The 15,124-nt window shown below is 41.0% G+C and overlaps 1 protein-coding gene across 6 annotated transcripts in view; it reads right to left on the bottom strand.

Annotated features, from left to right (window-relative positions):
• ZNF185 (zinc finger protein 185 with LIM domain) overlaps nt 1–15,124 on the bottom strand; it is a 61,101-nt gene that overhangs the window by 39,236 nt on the left and 6,741 nt on the right. For all 6 annotated transcript variants that reach the window (XM_089536562.1, XM_089536557.1, XM_089536561.1 and 3 more), the window contains exons 2-3: nt 2,751–2,832; nt 567–702 (exon numbers count right to left, since the gene is read on the bottom strand). In XM_089536562.1, the coding sequence (XP_089392688.1) occupies nt 567–702; nt 2,751–2,775 (161 nt within the window). In that variant the 5' untranslated portion in view covers nt 2,776–2,832. The remainder of the gene's footprint in view (nt 1–566; nt 703–2,750; nt 2,833–15,124) is intronic.

Raw genomic sequence — 15,124 nt, 5'->3', positions numbered from 1 at the left:
GATTGGATGGCCCTTGTGGTGTCTTCCAATTCTATGATCCTAGCACAGATCATAGTAAAGTTTGGGGTCCATTTTGTTAACTACTTTGGATCGTCCCCCCAGAAAATTTTTGTTTTTCTCTGGAACAGCAAACAAAAGAACAGCTTTGAACTAAACTTGATATTTACATTTATAGTTACAACTTGTGTTTGTGGAGAAACTATAGCATGAATGAAGTCACAAATCTTCAAGGTTTTTATTTCTTCATAGCATTTATAAACCACTCCGTATCAAGTATTTCATAGCAGTGTGAAGTATATTAAAACAACAAAATGCCATAAGTTGCAATAAATGTCAAAGCAATGATACAACTGCGGCTGGAATTTATCAATCAGGAAATGCTTATCTAAAAAAGTAAAGCCTTCAGCGAAACCTTAAATCAATGTACCACAGGCACAGGCACTATATCACACCATTGTATTGAAAAGTAGCACTGAAGTAACATTAAAATCAAAGTACAAGGAAAACAAATGGAAATCACAATTTAAGACACCCCACAGAAAGGGCAGGTGGATGTCTATACTCACAATGGGCTGTGATTCCATTCATCTTCAGAGTCGGATTTCTGCTGGATCCAGCTCTTATCCCCTTTCAGTGTTGTCCGCACTTTCATCTGAGTGATGATCCTCTTCCGGTCTTCCTCGCTGGGTAGGATAACACCATCTAATGAAGGTACAACAAAGAAATTTGGACAGTTTATGTTTTAGACTGGATTCTAATGTATAATGTGGTATAATATACAAGATTATGCAGTATTTTGGGTGCCCTTTCAGAAAGGCCTTTTAAATCAAAAGACTGTCCCCCATTTGTTGTTGTTAACTGCCCTCAAGTCGATCTCAACTCATGCCGACCCTCTGGATGAGACATCTCCACGATCCCTGTCCTCCACTGCTCTGCTTAATTCCTGCAACCCCATAAAACCCATAACCTCCTTAATAGAGCCCATCCATCTAGCATCCCTCCACCTTTCCCAGCATTATTGTCTTTTCCAATGTGTCCAAAGTAAGTTGGACTCAGTTTGGTCATCTTGGCTTCCAGGGAGGTTTCCAGCTTGATCTGCTCTAGGACCCATTTGTTTGTCCTTTTTGCTGTCCATGGGGTCCTCAGCACTCTTCTCCAGCACCACATCTCAAATGCATTGATTTTCCTCCTATCTTCTTTATTAACTGTCCAGTTCTCATATCCATCCATGGCAATAGGGAACACAATGACTTGTATGATTCTAAGTTTTGTGCTCAGTTGTATACCCCACCCTACTTGGTGCATGGATGAAAGAAAAATACTTGGAGTATTTGCGGGGAGCACTCTGTTCACTAACCTTCTTCCATAATTCTATACTGGACTGATATCTATTATATAACATACATTATGATATTATTTGAGATGAACAGTAATTAACATCTTTGCAATTCTTTGGTGTATTATACAGCACTAGGTTCTTGGATACTTATGTGAAAGGTTTTCCTTAAAACTATCCCTTATTTTTCTCTCTCTTGGCTTCTCCACCTCCACTCTTCCCATTCTGCTATTTACCTTCCCTCTCTTCATTCTTCTGACCCACCCTGTTTTAATTATACACTTAATGTAAGATGGGTGCAGAGATGAGTGGGCTTGTTGATACTTGATCATCAGAACTGCAGATGCTACAGACTGCATCTGGGATCCCTGGTTTCTGTGCGGAAAACCAGTGCTCTTCCACTGATCTTTGCAGACCATGCTTCTTGACTGCGACTATGCAGGAAGAAAGAATGCAGTGATTCAATTGTACAATCTCATTATGAGCTTTTTAGTCCAGTTGGGAAAAATTCTACATTGCAGGAAGACAACTTCAAAATGACAAAAAGAGACCTTGGCTGCACCTGCACTGCAGAAATAATCCAAGCTGACACCACTTTAATGGCCATGTCTCAATGCCATGGAATTCTGCGAACTGTAGTTTGCTGTGGTACCATAGCTCTTTGGCAGAGAAGGCTAAAGGTCCCACAAAACTACAATTCCCAGAATTCCATGGTACTGAAGTGGTGTCAGTCTGGATTATTTCTGCAGTGTGGATGTGCAGATGCAGCCCTTTTTGAAGGAGATTCAACAGTGAACTTTGTAAATCCCAAGGCCTGGCCCAAAGCTGGCATGATAACTTGCCAAATTAAATGAATTCATTGAATTAATTTCCCAGTTTTTAACATTTAACATTAGGCAAATGTTAAATTCTTAACAGCAAGCAAAGACTTTTTGAATTTAAATAAGAATTTAGGCAAGTCTTTGGCTTTTATCCGGGGCATATTATGCTTTGATTCTTTTACTATGTTTTAATGTGTTGTAATTTAGTATTTTTCCTAGAACTGATAATATACATTTTTTAGCTTTGGTATCAAATACGGTTTTAGTGTTCATTGGTATTCACTTGGGTCCCATGCCAGGAGAAAGGTAGGAAATAAAACAAAGACATTTTCAAATCAAATCTTCCAAGATCTGTTTCCCCATCTCGGAGTCTCTGTGAACTTCTAAAATGGTTTGCGTGTGTATCTTGAAGGCACACAACAACAACAACAACAACACCCGAAACAGGAGAGGTTGCACTCCTCTCCTCTCTCCTCCTCTGCTGACTTGAGAGCAAACTAGTTTTACACGGTTCAAAGTGAAGTATGCTTTGTAAGTCAATACTTAAAACTTTGCTTGGACTGGATAAAAATGCTCAGGAAGTTTTCATTTACCTTTTGCGGCACTAAGGGACAACATGGTTCCTCTTGGTCTGTTTGTGTTTCAGCTTCCGGTTTTTTGCTCTAGGTGACGTAACTGGGGAGGAAAGAATAAAATCAAGGTTATAAATGCAGAAGTGCCATCAAAATTCTTCTTTTCAGAAAGGATCACTTAGGATCACTGCTGGATCATGTAGGACCCTTCCATTGAATTTTTCCATGCCCAAAACACATCCTTTTGGAGAGAATTAAAGACCTTTTTCATTTCGCTGCACTGTTTTTCTCTTTGAATTTATTTCACATTTATATAATTTTTAAATACTGTCTCCTTTTATCCACTGGATTTGATCCATTGGCTTTATATTGTTGGTTGTAATTGTTGTTGTGTAAACCATAGTGTGGTGTTGTGGTTTGAGCTATGACTATGAATCTGTAGACCAGGCTCTGAATCTCCTCTCAGCCATGGAAACCCATTGCATGGTCATGGGTAAGTCACACTCTCTCAGCCGCAGAGGAAGGCAAAAGCAAATGCCCTCTGAACAAATGTTGCCAAGAAAACCCCTTGACAAATTTGCCTTAGAGTTAGTTCTGCGGAGAGATGCTAACATGGCACATACCAGGAGTATAGCAAGGAGGAGTATTAAGGCAACATCCCCAAATAGGAGTTTCTGCCCCCAATGCAATTTTTCTTCAATCCCCAAATTTCTAGTATTACAGTAATTTAAAACCTCAGCTGAGCATTTATAAGTATGGTTTAGGAAAGGATATAGTAGAAATCCTGCAAAACCCCAACACTAACCCTTCATAAACTTGCTAAACCATTACACATGTATAAATAAGCCTTTCCATGTATGTATTCTTTCTATGCTGTAGGTCTCATTTTGAATGCATCTACAAGTATATATGCAGATTCATTTTTAACTTTAACCATGTCCTGACACTATTTTGGTGTTCAGTGATTCATCAGTTTCTCCACACGTTTGCAGAGAAGTCACAGAGCATTAGACTTTATTAACTTTTCAAATCATTACAGCAGAATGATTTTCACAATAGCCATTTATTGCAAAATATACAGTATGCATACATTCATTGTTGTTTAGTTCGCACAACTATTTTGCATGGGAAAAATACTGTAAATTTGCTTTTTGGAGCTTCACAACCATCTTTCTAATTAAATTACCTTTACATGAGGTTATTTCTATTATAATCTATAAAAATCTCCTTAATATTAACTGATGCCCAAACCCTCCTCTCATGAAAATTGTCTCACTACAACTCTGGCGTGTACCACCTTATTCGTCTTCATATGAAAACTATTCTGTCCTTCAGTCCTTGTTTTCTTGTGTTCATTGATGCTGCTTCTCCTGTTTTTTCTCCCTTTTGTTTTTGCTACTGCTCCATTTAGTAGTTGTCATTAAATTGTTTTATTGTCTATTGAATGTTCCAAGTATGGCCTGTTTTAAATAGCCACTTTGTTTGCTTTTATGGGAAGAGGAGGATAAAGATATTAAATTGCACTGCATTGCAAACAAACATTTAAGGTTTTATAGGGTCTAGGGCCAGAATAGCCAATGGATGATCTCCTTTAATATGAAGGAGCCAGGACGAGGGCTGATTTGCATGGGTTCTTATTTAAGCTTCATTGATTTCTTGTAGTCAAAACCTATCGTTGCACCATATTGTAGCTTCAGTTGAACTCTGAGGACATTACCACACAAGTTGCTAGTGATAGAACTGGAGTGGAATCCTTCCCTTTTTGCACGATGTCGGCACTCCTCTGTTGCTGACAATTTTCCTATTGTTATTATTGCACAATTTTGCATTAACGCGATGGTGCAAGTGCAAATTGCTAAGTAGAGCCATAGTAGTGTGTTTGCAAGGTTGACGTTGTGCAAGTGGGTGTGTCATGAAACATTCTCCCTGTTTCTGTTATGTCACAAAGCTTCCAGTTTAGTGAAGAAGATTTTCACAGAAGCCACCGATGCTGGAGCATGTTGCTATCTACAGAGCCACCAATTCTAAAAACCAAAACAGCAACAGAGAACTCTAGAACCCTCAAACATCAGAAATGAATTGCCCAAAGAATGTCACCATTATTGGTCTGATCTTGTCATTGTGAGATTTGAGAAACAAAAACAAAAATGCACGCACAAAGCAGGAGAAAAAAGGGGGTAGAGGCTGGGATAATATATGTTTTTCCAAAACCGAGACCAGAAGCATTTGGCACAAAGCAAGGACTATTGTGCTATTAAAAGGTAATGCAGCAATAAGTGTTTTTATAGCGTTATTGCTACCGTTGTAATCACATTAATGAAATTACACAAATACAGTACTAGAGCATCATTCATGTGGTAATCTCCTAAGTGTTGTTGCTTATATATTCAAAACAGCACAAATACCCTTGTATAAGAATGAGGCATGAGCAGACTCAAGAAAACCTTGGCGGACTGCAAAAATACACCATTAACAATAACAATAGACTCTTCCTGCAAAAAATCCATTGAGGGCTGGAAATTCCATATCTGTGCCCTTTGTTTACATACAATTGCTTTTTCCTTTCCTATAAACCTGCTGGGGCTGGCACCCAATAGACCATCTCTGGTCCATGGACCATCATTTTGAATTTCACTGGACTAAGAGATGCAGGAATGGGTTCTGAGCAACGCCAACTAGTTGATTTTAAAGGGTGAGCCCTATTCAACTAATTCATGCATGTATCTAATGGAGTGGAGTCTACAAAAGCTTGTGCTACACATTTCTTCTCTCAGTTCATCTCACATCTCCCACATGAGAGTGAGTTTGATTGTTCAGCATCTATGCCACTTTGCCAGTTGTTTATAGTTCTGGCACAGTACAAAAGACACCTGGCAACAATTGCAATTCTTTCACCGCACACTGTGCTAACTGAAATAATTACTCCTTGCACAATAGTATAGCCAATGACACACAAACAAGTATGACGGTTGTGTTGTTGGTCTGCACCTTCAAGTTGTTTCTGACTTATGGTAAACCTAAGGTGAACCTATCATGGGGTTTTCTTGTTCAGAAGAGGTTTGCATTTGCCTTCCACTGAGTCTGAGAGTGTGTGACTTGCTCAAGGTTTCCCATTGGGTTTTCTTGGCCAATCTGGGAATTGAATCCAGCTCTCTGGAAAGAGACAATCTTGCCAAGAAAACCCCATGATGGCCTTAGGTTTGCCATAGACTGCAAATTACTTGACGGCACACAACACTAATGAAGAATGTTAATTTTGGCGCGAGAAAACTGAGAAATGGGATGGGATGGAGCGTATGGAATCCCAACAAGAAACTCTTTGTACTTCAGCAACTTGTTACAGGTTCCACTTATAACAATTATAACCACAATTCATCAAGATTTCCTCTGGGGAGAGATGAGTTACTGCCATAAGGACCTGGGCTACCATGTTCTAAAGGTGCATTTAAAACATTGGGATTAAACAGTTAAACCATTTCCTCCTGTCTTGGAGGATTCTGAGAATGGTCTAAAAAGTACCTTTTTTAGTCCTGACACTCCATTCCATGGCAAGGTTCTTCATCTTGAAGATGTACACTATTAAGGCTAAGACTCTCATCAACAGGCTTGTTTTTTTCACTTGAACTTGGAATAGCTCATCCCAGACACTCAGGCTGCACTGGAATTTCTGGCTTTGCAAATTCATGCAAATCTGGGCATGTCAGAGGCACTTGTTAGGTATGATTTTGAGGAATAACAAGCAGCTCCTCCCTGCACTCGGATATTTCCAGCTATAAATCACCAAGTAGTTGCAATCCAATTTCTTTCCTTTCTTGACAGTTTCTTTCTGACACTTTATAGGCACAAACACCCTTTTCAGAAAGAAGGTAGAGCTGACGGAGCGACTGTGAAGCTCAAGCTGAGAGTGAGGAGACCACAGTTCAAATCCAAATTAACTTCAGCCACAAAGCTTACTGGCTGACCTCCGGCCAATTGCTATATTTCAGAGGCATTTGCTTTGTTAAGAGTAAATACAGAGCTCAGAAAATAATTTGGGAGTTGTAGTCCCAAAAAGTGAGCTGGTTGAACCCATGCTTAAAGAATTTCATGCAATATTATTTTCTGAAAACTTTCTGTTCAGCTCTCTGTGCCACTTAGTATAGGTAGACTTAGTAAAGTCCTACAGTCCTTGCTATGAGTACTGGGGTGTTACAAACCTTTCTCTGTTTCCACTTCTGATATACAGGAGGGTGTGCCCAAAGACTCCATTTCTAATATTTTTTTAGTTTGCTGCTATGGGAACTAGAGCATTTGAGAGAGCCGGGTGGGGATCCGAACCATGCATAATCAGTGCCCTTGCTAAAACAAACACCTGAGGATCCAGGGAAGTTTACAGGCTTGAAATAGAAACCACTTTCCTAATCACACATCTGCCAACACCAGTTTGTTGCAGTTTCGGTGAAATCTTCCGTGGAGAAGATTGCATTGTGATAAGGAAACAAGCCAGTACAAAAATGTATATAAGGCAGAACCAATATGTCAAGGGGTGGATTGGCGGAAGCCAAAAATAACATTACTTGCTGATGAGATTATTACATGTGGCTTTTAAGCAGCTTTGGTGATATAGTCAGACCTCCGTATCCACAGGCATCTGTTCTGGACTGACCCCACTCCCAGATACAAAAAAAAAGATGCAGGACCTCAAGTACTATTCTTCATAATGGTGGCATGGCCAGATGCGCTCATGACCATTGGGGACAACAGGACTTGCCGTCTGCAGATGGCAAGCCATGGATACAGAGGTCTGACTGTACTTATTGCACAGCACCACTTCTGATGTGTACTTGCTGCATTCCCCAAGGGTGGTTAAGGCATCCCTTTTCATTGGTGAGGAAGACCTGTCAATGACCTCACATTTGAGCTAATCCTTAACAGTGGTGTCACTGCCTGGGGTGATGCCACTGGTCCCTAGGTACGAAACATCACTGCCAAGGCAGTTGAGTTATTAGCAGTAATGTGGGGTCAGTATCCCTTTCTCACCCCATCCCCTCTCCCCCTTGCTATTCTCAAGTAGGCTGAATACCTCTTTTTATTCCTATTTTTAATTTAAAAAAAAAACCCCTTAAATCACAGTGGCAAGAACGGGGCTTGTGCTGCAAAGCCCTTAGAGCAAGTGGAAGTGGCTCATTACTCCTTCTATACATGCTAACAACAAGCTCATTTGCACACCATGGACCCTTGTATAGCAAAAACAATACCATCTACAGACAAGAAGGGGATGTCAGCAAGCTTGAGGGAATCCCAAGATCTGCAAGACTTAGGTGGGAAAAAAGTAAGAGGGACCCCAAACCAAGACCAAGCATAGAATGGGGATGAACTGTTGTGAAAAGAAGCCCCAAACAGAAGAAAGTCAGAATGATGTTAGAATGGTGCATTGTTAAATAGGACAAGAAAGCACCAGTGCTGGCCCACTAGGAGAAATCTCTTCCAAGTCTCAGTGGTCAACCTGCCCCTGGACATCTGCTACCTTGCAGGTGACCAAGGAAAAAACCAAAGCACACTCTCCAGCAATCTTCTGCATCTCCAGCAAACCTATTTGTATTTCCTTCTGTCTTTGTCTGCAAAAAGTCAAGTCCTTTAACAGATTCTGGGAGCTGTGGTTGGAAAAAACAAACACCAACTTTTTGAATTACCCGTTTTATCTCACCATCACTAAATCAGGTTGCACTGCTTGCTTATTATGAGGCAGTGCGTTGGAGGGGGCTGGTCTTTTCTTCTGGCAAGACTGTTAAAGCTGGAAAAAGTCAGCAAACTGCTCACCCCTTATAGCAAAATACATTTCTCTTAAGCTGCTGAATCAGGAGGCCTCCTCTGCACAATGGAGCTCAAGTAGCTGCAGGCGGTAGATATGCTGAATTCAGCATCTCACCTAGAGCGGGTTTCTCTTTAGTGATAGCCTGTTAGATAGCTCTAACAACTACATATATGAGGAGATGTGCATAACCAGCAGCCAAAGTAAGGTCAGAGAGAGAGATTATGGGGAAAGAACTATATATAAAAATCTCCTGTATATATTGCAAATTTACACAATTTCTTACAACCATGCTATTATAATCTCAAAAGCATTTAAACTCACCGTGCAACGTATGTTTCTCAATGTAGCCTTTCCATGTGAAAACCTAACAGAACTAATGTGGGGCTCTAAACCAAAGGTAGGGAACATGTGGTTCTTAAAATGTTGGAGTACTCCTTCTCCCATGTGCCCCTCCCCACAGCATGGTCAATGTTTAGGAATGATGGGAGTTGCTTTCAGCACCTGGAATCCAACCCTATTCGCTCCCTATTTGTGTGAATGGTAAAAAGATTAAGGAGGCTAATAAGTTTGATTTAAAGACAGGGCGACCAAGTATCCTACTTTACAAAGGACAGTACTCAGTTATCTGGCATTCTTTATTAGAGGGGTAGAAAACTGTAACCCTTGCAGTTCACATCATCTCTCAACAATGATCAGGCTGCTGGGAATTAGAGTCTAACATCTTTGGGAAGGGTGCAGATTTTCCAGCCTTCTTCCATTTGGAGGACAGTCCAGTCTAAAACCAGTTTAAAGTGAAAAAAAATCTAAATTCCAAGAATTGGGATCAGTGATGTCAGCCATAGTTTGCCCTTGTGCAAATACATGAGGGATGGAGGTAGCTGCTGATTAAGTCTGAATGTACAACATGTATATCAATACTAACATTTTTAAGCTTTCAGACTTAAGTAGCAAATCTATATTTGCTGTAACAATGCAAAAACAATGTGGCTTCAAGGAAGAAAGATATGGAGTAGCAAATTCAGGGCAATTGAAGTGTGAAAAGCCTCCACATTCAAGTGTCCGGAGATCCTATCCTCACCACTTAACACAAGGCAGTCTCAAAGTGTCTAATTCCTATTTGGAGAGCCAGGACAGACTTTCAATGGATCTAGTTCTCAGCTTTGTTTTGCTGAAAAGGTTGCTAGCTTAGTTTGCTTTTCTGACATTAAGCAGCATCCTGTTAGTGGCACAGCCAGGTGTCACCTGTGCAATGGGAGAGGTGTGACTTTTACAAACAATGCACAATGGTCTTATTCAGTAGACAGTGATGGAAACACATACAGTTGCACTACTAGGTAACAGCCATGTGCATTGGCCTCTTTGGAGCATACATTGCCCTCTGTTGTTGTTCAGTATAGGGGTGTAATGCAAGCACAAAGGATTAGAATAACACTTTTGGGGGTAATTCTTATGTTTTCCCCTCATAATAGAAGAAAGGAAAACACAGAATTACTCCCCAAAAGTGTTATTCTAATACTTTCTGTTTGCGTTATGCCCCTATACTGAATAGCGACCGAGGGCAATGTATGTTCAAAGGAGGCCAGTGCACATGGCTGTTTTGAAATTGTGGTCTCAGCAGTGAGACTGGAATGGATCACTCAATACTGACGCATAGAAACCACATCTTAGGTTGGAAAGTAACAGGACAGCTGTGGAAATCTGGCCTCTCATGGGCCAGGATCCTGGCTTTAGCTGTCTCAGCTATTGACCAGTGCCCCCGGTTCCTTCCCACCTTCTAGGAACACCTTGGAACCACAGAAAAAGGATGATATGTGGGTGATAACCACTGCAGAGCTCCCCTTCACCTGAGAGTAAGGGAAGGCTACTCACCCTTTAGCTGTGTGTGGCCCTTGTTGCCTACACTTCAAGTTCTTTTAAGGGGACCCCCAACTGGGAGAGAAGGGCATTCAGGCCTGACTGCCTACCTCTGATACCAGATCCATCCCCAGGCAAAACAGCTGAAGTTCTGGTGGCAGTATTAAAGTACATGTATATAATTCACCAACTCAATGCATAACAAATGAACAGCAGCATAAGTTAAAGGAGAGAGGATCGGAAGAAGCCCAAATGTCAAATGCAGGCTCAGCAGTAGTTGGAACAGTCTTATGCTTCCCTGAATGAAAGCCCATCCCTTGGCCAACAAGGCTGAAGACTGCAAAAATAACGTGGTCTCAAGGAAGAAAGATATGGAGTGCCAAAGATGATGCCTCATGTTGTTTGGGAGTTATGGAAGATGTAGTCTAAACAAGTAATTTTACCTAGCTCTGTGGATACGGTGTAGTAGAGGCAACTTATCACTAGCATGATGCACTTGATATATATATTTATCCCCCATCGTCCAGCATTGCCACACTTTGATTTATAACGGCTTGTAATAATACTATTGTAGTTGTCTTTATTTATATATTTATAATAATACTAAACCAAACAAACCACCATTATCAGTCATTCCAAACCAAACCACTATTACCACTAATGTATATTTTAAAATCCTACCAATTTATAATATCTAGGCGAGAGGAAAATTTAAATTGGAATTTTCCAAGAGGCATGGAATGATAAAGCCTTTAAGGTGTATCTACATTATGGACAGAAACTGGCAGTATTTTGCTTCTCCAACCACTATCCCTCTCACCATTGATTGCTTATTCAGGTCTGATAGGATAGGTCCCTGTGCATCACAAAGAAAGAGATGAAATGTAGCTTCAGAAAAGAGGGAAACAATTTGCATAAAACAGGTATTGGTTCCTATACTACTCTCCAACATTTGAAGGGCTCACCAGTCCAAGAGACCTGGAATGTAAGGTCTATACAAGTCCAGTTTAAAGAGGAAGAAACATAAGAAGGACCAGGAGTCTTAAAGAGGCCTGTCAGCACTTAGCAGCACCTGGACAGCGGACTGAGCAAACATGCAGATCATCTATCATAGTCTTCCTCACTGTGGTGAAATGTGTTACATTTCTACTAAAATTACAGCAATTATTTCCAAATTAACATTCATAAATACAAACTGGCACTTTGAAATGATGTGCAGATGTCTGTCCTGTTTTCTGATGATGCATTTCCTCCTCTTTGGCCATGAGCAAGTTGTCACCCTACAGAAGGAGCTAAGATACAACCCTCCAGGAGATAGGAACGCTGGGTGGCCTACTACAGTACTTCATAGCATTTAAATTCTGCTCAACTTCCCCACTTGCCACACTTTGCTGTTAGTTCAGCCAATTCACTGCTGCTTACAGTCTTGAGGTTTTGGGTTTTGTGAAGGATATTGGTTGATCAAGTGTTTTGGTCACAGCATTTATTTATTTCAAAATGCCCATGTCCCTCCCTGTCCATGGACTTGGAGTCCGCACTCTCGCTCCTTTGTGGATGGCAAGTGAGTAGGGACAAAATGGCGCACCTGCCCGAGGTGCATGCACAGCGCCACACGCAGGAGTGCATGCCCATTTTAACCAATGGCCTTTGAAATCTGCATTTTTTCTAATTCGTGAGGGGCGGGGGGATCTGGAACAGATCACCCATGAATCAGGAGGAACTACTACTACATCTTTTCACTTAATTTTTGAAGCAGATAATAATAATAATAATAATAATAATAATAATAATAATACTTCAGATACAATAAATCTTGAAGCTAAAAGAATAAAACAACAACAACACTAACATCCCTCAAAACCGTGTATTAAAATTCAAGACTAAATCATTGAGTTAACAGTTAGGAAAATGACCAGGTAAATGGCTATATAAACCTAAGGAGGCAATACTGGGGACACAGTCTAATCTCAGTGGAGAGACCTTTCCATATGGATAGGTGTTCCACAACAGAGAAGGTCCTTCTCCTCATTGCAACCTCACTATGCTACAGTTCAACAAGTGGCTCTCTCCCCAATTTCTGAATGTAAAGGCCAAGATATAAGTGGACAAAGATCAAGAGTCTATGTGGTTGGTCGTGTTGCTGGAAACATCTTCTCTGTTTTCTCCAGCTGCGCCAATGGAAACTGTTCCCACAACACTGGATCAGACGGTGCATCAGATACCTAAACAGAACTTATTTCCACTTTGGTGTCAAAATAGCTGTGGATGTAAGTGATCTTCTCTGCCAAATGCTTGACAAATTCATCACATTATTTGTGATCACCACGCCACTATGAAATGTTCTGCTGGCTATCTATTTGAGAATACAACAGAGACAGCAAGGTGGGCCTTCTTCACTGCCTTCACAAGTGTGCAATGAAAAACGGGCACAGTATCAGAAAGAGAAACAGCTTGCAAATCTCTACATCTCTACACCGCCTGCCACATCTCCCATTGCTCACAGTCACAATAATAGTGGCAGCTTCATTATGTGTTGCACTGACACATCCAAACCCAAATTCATGCTGCAGTATCCAAACTCAGCACCTCAGAAGAAGGTAATATTGCCAGTTCAAGCAGTAACTCAAAGCCAAGGGTTCAGGAAGGTGGCACCCAAACATCTGACATTGCCTGATGTGCCAAAGAGAAATCTGCCTTCCCCAGGACCAGATTTCCTGGAGCCACATCAACTCTGGCATTGCTGCATTATTGCCAAGTTATGTTTTTTACTTTAGAATTATGGGCTTCATAAACCTGAGCTTCATAAACTGAATTGAAAAAGTCATAATACTGGTGGCAGTATCCTTGTGTCATAACAGCATGTTCAAGAAAGTAACAGCTACAGACTGGCTAATAGTATTCATTCATTCATTCATTCATTCATTCATTCATTCATTCATTCAGAGTATTTATACTCCACTCTTCTGCCAGAGTGACTTACAAATTGTTAATAAGACAGTTCCCTGTCCTCAGGCTTACAATATAAAAAAAGGCATGACATGAAAGGAGAAGGGAATGGCAGCGAGGAATGTGATCAAGTCCAGCAGCTACTACCGGTATAGTAACAACCCACCCAACCACACTCAGACATTTTATTGTTATTTTATTTATACACATCTTTTCCCCCCCTCCCTCCAATGAACTCAAAGTGGCTTACGTGATGCTCCAGCTCCTCATCTCCATTTTATCCTTAACATAACCCTGCAAGGAAGGTTAGTCTGAGTCTCAGCATCTGCCAGAAAGCTACATAGTGACCCTACTAGTCCCTCACATCAGATACTTTAAGTACTACTGAACATCACACAGACCCTGGAAGGGCACTGAATTATCATTCTTCCCTGGTCTTTTGGTGTGTTTAAGGGTGTACCCTGGGCCAGTCCAATTTGCCACCCCTGCCATATATTTTGCATGCAGAAGATCCAGACTCAGGCACTGGCTTTTGCAATTTAAATAAGAATCAGATAGCATTGCAAACTTGTTACAAATCTGTTGGATTATGGTGAAGATTTGAACAAAATAGTTTCATAGAGCTAAAATAAATACATTAAGAAAAGTTCTCTAGGAGGAAAATGAATTATTAATATCCATAACCGATGCCCCTATCTGATCCAGTCAGTTAGGTATTGGGTACAGCTAAGGTCTGGCATTAGCAGAACTGGTAATTAAGAGCAGTGCCACCCACATTGGCATTGGCACCCCAACCTGGTTACAGGAACTGGAGGATCAAAGGAGAGGTTGCAGGAGGGAGAAGTTTGTGGAGGAAGGGAAGGCGGGCAGAGGATGAAGAATACAGAAGCTGGCATTGCTCATTGAGGAGCAACCACACATTAGCATTTGGAAAGTTACTCCCAGAATCCTCCAATGGCTGTGCTAGTTTGGGGATTGGAAAAGGACCCCTATGAATGTGGAAAAACCACAAATAAAAAACCCTCCACCATTCTTTACCTGAGAGAACATCTCTCTAGGAATTTCCATCTTGGGCAAATCTGATTCTCTGAGCCTCAGAGGAAGGCAAACCTTCTCTGAACAAATTTTGTCACCTTAGGGTCATCATAAGTCAGAAATGACTTGAAGGCATGCAACAATGATGGACATCTTCTATTATGTTATCTCTGGACAACTGATTTATCCTTACTTACTGCCTTTGAGGAAGATAGTCTTGTCAAAATTGTCCTGCCTTTCATGAGGATGACTCACAGAGGCCTTTCACACTCTATAATTATAGTCTTATGATTTCACTGGAACAACCATGAATAGCACCATAAATCTGTAGTGTGAAAAGGCCCCAGGTTGCGTGATCATAGTGGACACATACCTTCCAACTGCCTTGATCAGGGTTACTAGAGGGAAAACTAGAGAAGGCTCCTGTACCATGCATGACTGTGCAGAAGAGGAATTTCATCAGGTGTTGCTTGTCATACAACCAGGTAATGAGCAACATGCGCTGAAATCCCCTCTTCTGCATTACCATAAGAGGTGTAGGAACCATCTCCAGTTTTCCTTCTGGCAACCATAGTCCCAATTTGGAGGGGCAATATCGTCAGTGAATTAAACCAGATAGAACCCGTCAGCAACCCAACTGTATCCCATTGGGGAGCTGTCAGGTTTTTAGTCAGTGTGATACTCTCCTTGGTTAATTCTGCAAGGAAAAAAGAGAGGAGGGATGGAATCTTGCCCTTCCCAGTAGGCTCAGGCAAGAGCAAACTGC

This window comes from Sceloporus occidentalis, unplaced genomic scaffold (genome assembly GCF_023333645.1).
Source record: "Sceloporus occidentalis isolate IW3139 unplaced genomic scaffold, rSceOcc1.0.p SCAF_8, whole genome shotgun sequence".
Lineage (NCBI taxonomy): Eukaryota > Metazoa > Chordata > Lepidosauria > Squamata > Phrynosomatidae > Sceloporus > Sceloporus occidentalis.
Note: the sequence above shows the minus strand (reverse complement) of the source record. Positions and strands in the feature narration are given on the sequence as shown.